The sequence below is a fragment of the Panicum virgatum genome, chromosome 1N (assembly GCF_016808335.1).
Source record: "Panicum virgatum strain AP13 chromosome 1N, P.virgatum_v5, whole genome shotgun sequence".
Lineage (NCBI taxonomy): Eukaryota > Viridiplantae > Streptophyta > Magnoliopsida > Poales > Poaceae > Panicum > Panicum virgatum.
Window position 1 is genome coordinate 16,634,796 of NC_053145.1, and position 8,082 is coordinate 16,642,877.

Here is an 8,082-nt window from a genome sequence, read left to right on the forward strand (position 1 = left end):
CTGGTGCTGCGCTTATTCAATTTAATATCTATAAAACTTTCTAAAAAACTCTAGTAACACTGCCCTAATGAACAAGGTGGCTGTGGCATGGTGAGGGTCAAGTGGTGTGTTGAGGATTGCCACCTCCGAATGGGAATAGCCGAAGGTCACAGTACAGTGCATAGTTGAATAATATTCCCTCCGTTCTAAATTATAGGTTCATATTTTTTACTATACAGTTAGACATAGTGTATATGTAGATGTAAACCTATGAACCTAGAAAAGCCAGAATGACCTATAATTTGGAGCTGGAGGAGTATTATTCTAAAAGAAATCGGTGCTCGTAGCCTAAGAGGGGACACGGTGAATTAGGCAAATTTAAAATCTTAACCCATGGCTCAAGCTAATTATGTACAAAACATAAACAAGATCATGCTATCAAGATGTGCATCTATGATTCAACTAGTGTGAAACCTTCATCCCAAAATAGCAACCTATAGCCAAGTATGAAATGCGGAAATATAAAGGAGGGGATGAGGGAAAAATAAACTCTTGATAAAAGGATTTATCCCGGTATCAGTAGGCACTAGGACACCATTAGTCCATGTTGTTGAAGCACTCACTAAGAGTACTTCTCGGTTACCAAGTTTCTTTCAAGGGCATCTCTTGATTTGCCACAAAGGCTTGGCCACTGAGGCTTACGCCAAGTTCCCCTGGTCACCTTGATGCCGCTTTTCACTAAGGAGTTTTTCCACGAAGGATGTATGGTCTACACGTCCCTCTCACAAGATCATCGACACCGCTCCACACTAAGCTGGAGGCAGTTTAAACTAGAGCTCACAAAATCATTAATCTCATTGACTATATTGTCACATAATCACCAAAATCACAAACTATTGCCTAACAAGCCATGTTTCTTACATATTTAATTACACAGAAATTTATTAGCAAACTAAAGCATGCACGCTGTGCTTGCATCAGATCATACAGTAACAGTACAATACAGTATGTATCGATGGACCCATAAGGGAGCTGATCGAGCCACAGGCGAAGCTATAGATAGCTAGCCGAGAACACATATATTAGTTGATCGTCGGGTCAGCTCCATGTAATTACATGGCACCATACCCGCCGGAATAACCACCATACCCGCCGGCATAACCATACTCGGAATAACCACCACCATACCCGCCGGCATAACCATACCCGGAATAACCACCATACCCGGCAGTACGCGCCTTTCAGCAGCTGGTTCACCATTCCCTCATCCCCTCCTTTATATTTCCTAAGGTTTTAAATCGCCGGCTAACACGTTTAGCGGCAGAGCTGCCGTTACGGCATTTAGCGAGCTATAGCCGGCATTTAGCGGGCTATAGCCAGTTTTAGCGGACTAAATGCATGCCATAGCTTCGTCTACGTCGGCGCCGTCTCGGAGGATCTGGTTGGCGGACAGGCGGTGCCCGCAGCTGGTTCAGCGCGTCCTGGATGCTGCTCCTGAGCTTCCACGGGTCGATGCCGGTGACCCTGGCGCCCACCTCCTTGTCGGTGTCCTTGGGATTCAGCAGCAGGAACGCAGGGTACACATCCAGTTTGTATTGCTGCGCCAGATCCTGCATGCATGTACGTGTTCATTTTGACTTTTCTAGATAAATAGATTTTGCTATGCATCTAGATATATACTAATATATAGAATGGAGGGAGTAGCTGTCAATATAAATGTGTTCCTATATACACACACAAACCTGGAAGTTGTCGACGTCCATCTCGAAGAACGCGGCGGCATCCTTGAACTTAGTGTCCACGGAGAGCTTTCTGAACTCCCTGCTCATGATTCTACTCGGTTGCTGGTAATCCTTGGACGTGAACCCGTACACAAACTTAAATTCAAAGAGCGGAGAGATGCATGATGGAGCTGAGTTAGCTAGCACGTTATTACAACTCGATCTAGCTAGTAGAGAGTCTTGTTCGACAACGAAGAGACGAGAAGCAAAGCAAGGCGGCACGTACCAGCTCCTTGTTCCGGTTGTCATTCTTTCTCGCTTGCAACTCTTGCGCCGTTCCGATGGGCAACACGTTGTGTGATTCTATCGTGTCGTTACCGGCAGGCGGTGGTCCACCAACCATCATCGCCATAATATCTATTAAAAATAAGCTCGCTCAGCTCGTTATGAGGGAAATAAATCAGTGCGAGGAGGTGACGGCATTATATAGTTAGAGCGAGCAAGGAGGAGGAGGAGGAGCGTGCAATTGGATGGCCACAACCATGGAGTGTGCCGTCTGCCCAACTCGGATTCTCGAGAAAGAATCGATGCTCGATACAAGTTGCATGTGGAAAGAGGCCTAAATGAAAGTAAGATTAATAGCACGGAGACGTCGTCTTTAAATATTCCATCTCCACTCCTTCAAAAGAACAAAAAAAAAAAAAGATTCGAACTCCAACCACAGACACCACCCTTTGTCAATGTCGAGAGTTTGGCTATGAAGAAAACTCCTCAATCCTCATTACAAGTTTAGTATTTATTTTATTTTGTTCTCAGGTCTGATTTTTTTACACCAACATCTATTTACAGTGGCTTTGCGGCTTTGCATGTGTAAGGAAATCAGACCTGGGAACAAAATAAAATAAAACCAAACTTGGTATAACGATCGATTGAGAAGGAGGTTTTTCATAGAAAAACTCTCTGCCTCAAAAAATAAAGGGTGGTGCGATTGGAGTTCGAATAATACTTTTTCTAAAGGAGTGCAGTTCGAATAATCCTTTTTCTAAAGGAAATGGAGTTGGAATATTTAAAGACGAGAAGTCGTGTCCGTGAAGGTAGCAATCTTCCTTCCTTTAGGTCACTTTTCCATGATGTTTGTCATTGTTAATACCATCTGATCTTTTGATCTAGCGAAATTGGAATTTGCACCGCAGGTACCATACAATGAAAAGAATTTGCACGGCAGGTATACCATCCAATGAAAAGAGATTATTTAAGTCCATGTGAATGCACTACTAGAAATGTGAGTAGGCTGCTTGTGCGGTTAGAGCGTGAAAAACTTGAATACGTCAAAGCTTGGAGGAGATTGGATACGCGTCGACATCGGAACCGGCACGTTTACCGTTTTGGGCCTCAAAATAGGGCGTGCGCCCGGTACGACCGGATGGCGGTGGTGGAGAGCATGTGGCTTTATTGCGAAGCTTGTGTCGAGCGAAGCAAATTCATTAATACGGCGTGTCCGTCCAGTGATTTAGTAAAAATTTCGACGATTTAACCACTAAGGGGTATTTGGATTGTGGGCTTCACGTAACAGTGTTTTGGTCTTTTGGTCAGCATCTCTCTCTCTATATATATATATGTATATATATATATATATATATATACATATATATACATACATATATATATACATATATATACATACATATATACATACATACATATATACATATATACATACATATATATATACATATATATATATACATATATATACACACACAGATATATATATATATATATATATATATATATATATATATATATATATATATATGTGTGTGTGTGTGTGTGTGTGGCAGCCTTCTCTTTTTGGTGAGATCCTCTCATTTGTTCCGGTGAAAGTTTGGGTCAGGGTTAGAGATAGGAGAGAGGTGTGGCTCTTTGTTTGAACTCTTTACCATCCAAGCTTTTAGTGATCAGAGAAGTAGCTTATAATTGAACATCGTGAAGTAGTGCAAAGACCAATTTCATGTCCCTTTATCTATTCCTAGCATTTTTATTTTTGTGCTACTCTTAGGATGCTTTTTGGTGATTTTTCATTCTTGATGATTACCGGATCTTTTCACAATCTTTTTTTTTGGATCAGTTAGATCTAGTAGTCACGGGTCTATGGGTGAAATTTCGTTTGAACCCGTTGCGCTTTAAAAACGTAATTTTAAATTAAAGATTCGGATTTTTTTTGCTCTTCCTTCTATTCTTTTTCCATTGATTCCTCCTTCCCGCAGCAGGAGCGAGTGGCACTCGAGCAGGGCAGAAGAGAGCGCACGACGTGACGCAGCCACGCAGGTGTGCGCGGCCCTGCCACTGGTCTCTCCTTTCCCCTTGCTATAGTTTCCGAGAGGGGTGAACCGAGGCGACCTTCGTTTCCGGCGTCGATCCGATCGATTCCCTCCTCCGGCGGCCTCTGCGGCGGCGCATCGGGGAGGGAATCGAGAGGATCGACGTCCGGCGTAGCTATAGCTACTAGTATTAGGTTAGTTCTTGCTAGTAGTCTAGGGTTTGCCGGTGGAGTTGGGCGCGGTCGGCTTGGTTCGTCTGCGGGCGACGGCAGCGGCGGCGATGCTGGCTCCATGGTGGCTGCTTTTCCTCCTGATGGACTCTGCTGCTGGCGCTGGTGGTGCCTGGCCAGAGGGCCCGTCCGTGAGGTTTGTCTACCTCAACCTGAAGCGCTCGGGTTGGTGGGTTTGCATCCCGTTTTGGGTCTTGCTTATTCCGCGTCGATGGATTTCGGTCTTGAGACAGCGGAGCTCTTCTTCTTCTTCACCGGTGAGGAGGTCGCCGATGGACTTTCAGTGGCTTCATGTGCGTCGATCTTGGATTCGGCGGACTGTCTCTTGTGGCATATCCAAGGGTTGGGGTCTCTTCATCGGTTGGGAAGGAGTCCTTTTTCTCTGTTTCCTGTGCTTGGTTCTTCATGGCGCCAATGCGGCGGTGGTAGCCGATGCGGCGGCGGGAGGATTGGGAGCCTCAGGTGACGGCGGAGAAGACGAACAGGAGTCCCCTGCGGTGGACTTGGTTGTAATTTCCTTTATTTCTAGGGGTCTCTTTGTAATTCTGGGATGTAATATCCTATTATGTTAATATAAGCCAACCCGTTTCGCAAAAAAAAAGGTGTGCGCGGCCCGGCGCGCGCCAGGCAGACGGTCTCACATGCGTGCAGCCAAGCAGCCAAGCAGGAGGGCGCGACGACGGGTGGCTCGAGGGGCGCAAGCGCTCGGCGCACCAGTCCGTGTGGGGGCTCCTGTACATCTTGTGGAAGATAGATAAGCTATCCATCTTTAAAGCCTATTTGGTCCAATTATCTATTGCAATTATGTTCAACATTTTGATAGTGTTAACTCAACATTTTTGTTAAATAGATTCAACATTTACGATCAAAATGTTGAAAACTGTACAAACGAATGTTGAAATTGGAAGTACAAAATGTTGAAAGTACTAAATTGAAATGTTGAAGGCGCTTCTTCTCCGGCGAGCTCGGCACGAGGCGGCGGCGGTGCGCGCCCGCGCGGAGGAGCGGGGGCGTGCGTGGGGCGGCGGCGGCCGGCGAGCGTGCCGCGCACGTGCGCAGAGCAGCGGCGGGGCATTGGCGGCGGGCGGCGGCGCGCTCTCGCGCGGAGCAGCAGCGGAGCATCGGCGGCGGGCGGCAGTGCGCTCCCGCGTGGAGCAGCGGCGGTGGGCGCCCCCGTGGAGCAGCTACGGCGGGGCAGCGCGCGGTGGCGGGGTAGGGGAGGGCCGACGCGTGGGGTAGGAGAGGGCCGGCAGCGCTGTGCGAGTGCGGCGGTGCGGGTCAGCGTGGGTGGCGGCGGGGGCAGGGGAGGGAGCGCGGGTGAGAGAGGGGGTGAGGGTTTGGGTTTGGGTGTGTTGATCCAACGGTTATAGATGGTTGCACAAATCTCAAACACTAGAAGGTGGATAAGAAAAAATCTACCGGAAGATATATAGGATCCACTAGTCCGTGTGCGCGCAGGCGCTGCTTGTGGGCTGGGGGCGCACAGTTTCGCACGACTCATCTATGGGAGCGCACAGGCCGGCTTGACCCAGGAACGCACGGGGGCCAGTTCAGGGAGGTGGTCCGGCGCGGGAGCAGCAAGCAGGCCGGCTAGTGGCTTGGCAGGGAGATGCCAAGCGCTAGTTGCTGCAGCCCGGTGCGAAGTGGCCACGTGCCGCACTAGTTGCTGCAGCCCACAGGCCGAGGCAGTAATTTTTTTATTTTTACTTTTTTTACAATTTTGCAGGAATATATTTTGGAGTAAAAAAATTCAAAATTATACTCCCTCTTCCGGCCCATATGGCTACAGCAGATTGAACCGGCGGTACACATAAAAATCGCAGTTTGATTCGGCAACGGCTCATATAGCTGACTCAACCGGCGGCATCATCTGCTGCTAGGGCCCGTCAGCCTTGTCGCTAGTTGAACTGGCGGGAGGTCCTACCGACGGGTGGAGCAGCGGAAGGCTGCCCCCCCCCCCCCAAAAAAAACCCAGGCAAAATGCCTCAAAAATGGCATTTTAATTCGAAAAAAGAAGAAGATGGGAGTGGAGATGAGGAGAGGGTAAACCTTAAAATGATAATGTTTGGAGGGTCGCCTAGTGGGAAGGGTTTCGGAACTAGGAGAGGAAACACGGGAAGAAAGGGACTTCCGAAAGTGTGGGAGGGGTCTATTGGTCTTGATTCCTTTGGGGAGGCCGTGTTTGAGTTTCCTGTTCAAAGCAAGAGTGATTTCATCAAAGATAACCCTCTCAGAGGATACGATAACCGCAAGGAGGAGTGGCCAAAATGCATGCATGGTAAGGACTGCTTAGTGCACATGTGTGACAATGCAACAGATAGAGGTGATGGAGGTCATTGTATCTTGAAATGCCCATGAGCATGGGTAATTACTATCAACACTGGTCCATTCAATATGTTTGTCCCGTTATCTGCAACTTACATGATTTTTGTATTTCAGTCATCTAATGCTCCTAAAAACTGCAGGTTCGTTAGGTGGATCGATCCGTCTCCAATTGATCCGCATCAGGAGTACATCGAATACCTGCAGGCTCGTATCTTTTATCTTGAAAGGGAAGTGAGCCACACTAACGACGACGACAAGGAGGAGGATAATAACAAATGTGCCAGTTCATCGGAGGAACTGTGTGCGAATCCATTTTGCAACTGCCCTCCGTCTCCGCCTCCATCACCTGCAACGGGAGGATACTATGGAGAAGGTGCGACACAGTTTGCTATGTGGGGCCACTACTAGGAGTGGCCTATGCTGGTACATCAATGTGTTTGTTGCTGCATTTAATTATCTAAGACATGTTAGGTTTAGTCTAGGATCTCTTTGCCCATGTTTGGTAGAGATCCTGACATGCCAATTCATGTGTTACACATGTTGAATTATGTAATGCACTACTTTTTTAATCTTTGTCCTAGTTCATGTTGAAATGCATATCTCTTAGTTGTGCAGTATGCTTGCAAAGCTCTGAGTTTTGACATAGACGGGTCGCATCACACTACAAAGGAATGGGGTGCGAGAGCAATAATGCATGAACCGGTGCAATGTCTTTTCGCAGCATTGTCTGACTCGCAATAAGTGCTCGGCACTCCATCATGTGAAGGGACTGTACGTGATGTGTATATTGCTCTGAGTCTTGACATGCATGGGTTGTATCACTCCGCAAAGGCTCTGGGTATGAGAGCAATAATGCACGAACCAATGCAGTGTCTTTTCGCAGCATTGTATGTCTCGTAGTTAGTGTTCTGCACTCCATCTTGTGAAGGGCCTATACGTGATGTATATATTGTTTGGCCCCATCCTTCATCGTTCGTATCATAGCATCCAATGTTGGCATACTTCTGGGGTGGGGGACTCGATGTATTAGGCACGATCCATAAATTTATGGCTTCAATTACAAGATACAAATGATGCTAAGGTAGATAAGCTAACTTTGGCCCATTGCATTTGCACTGCTACGGTACATGACACAAAAGACCTTTGCCCTAAGCGGTGAACTTGAAGAACAAAGTGCGGTGGCATGTGCAACACGATAGCCTCATCGACGGAGGTAGATCTATGTACCTCCCTGCCGAGTGGGGTCCCCGAACCCAGAAGACTACCCTGCTCGGTGACTTGGCTACGACTACTCGGTGTGCAGGACTTGGCTGTGCGCAGAAAGGATCTTCAGTAGATCAGGATGAGAGGCTCCAGCAAGAAGCCCGGATATCTAGGGATCTTAACCGACCTCCTTCCTTGTAAAACAACCCGAGCATACCTTCCTTGTACCCCTGCGGCTCCTAGTCTATATAAAGGAGATGTGGGAATACCCATAGACTGCTCTTCTTTTCGCAAGCATTCCAC

At 47.4% G+C, this 8,082-nt stretch overlaps 1 protein-coding gene across 1 annotated transcript; it reads right to left on the reverse strand.

Annotated features, from left to right (window-relative positions):
* Positions 1–816: 816 nt before the first annotated feature.
* LOC120655356 (thioredoxin H-type 2-like) lies at positions 817–2,223 on the reverse strand. Its single transcript, XM_039933116.1, has 3 exons — positions 1,987–2,223; positions 1,722–1,856; positions 817–1,589 (listed from the first exon to the last, which is right to left on the reverse strand). The coding sequence occupies exons 1-3, from the start codon at positions 2,110–2,112 to the stop codon at positions 1,362–1,364; spliced, it is 489 nt and encodes a 162-aa protein (XP_039789050.1). The 5' UTR covers positions 2,113–2,223; the 3' UTR covers positions 817–1,361.
* Between the last annotated feature and the right edge of the window lie 5,859 nt (positions 2,224–8,082).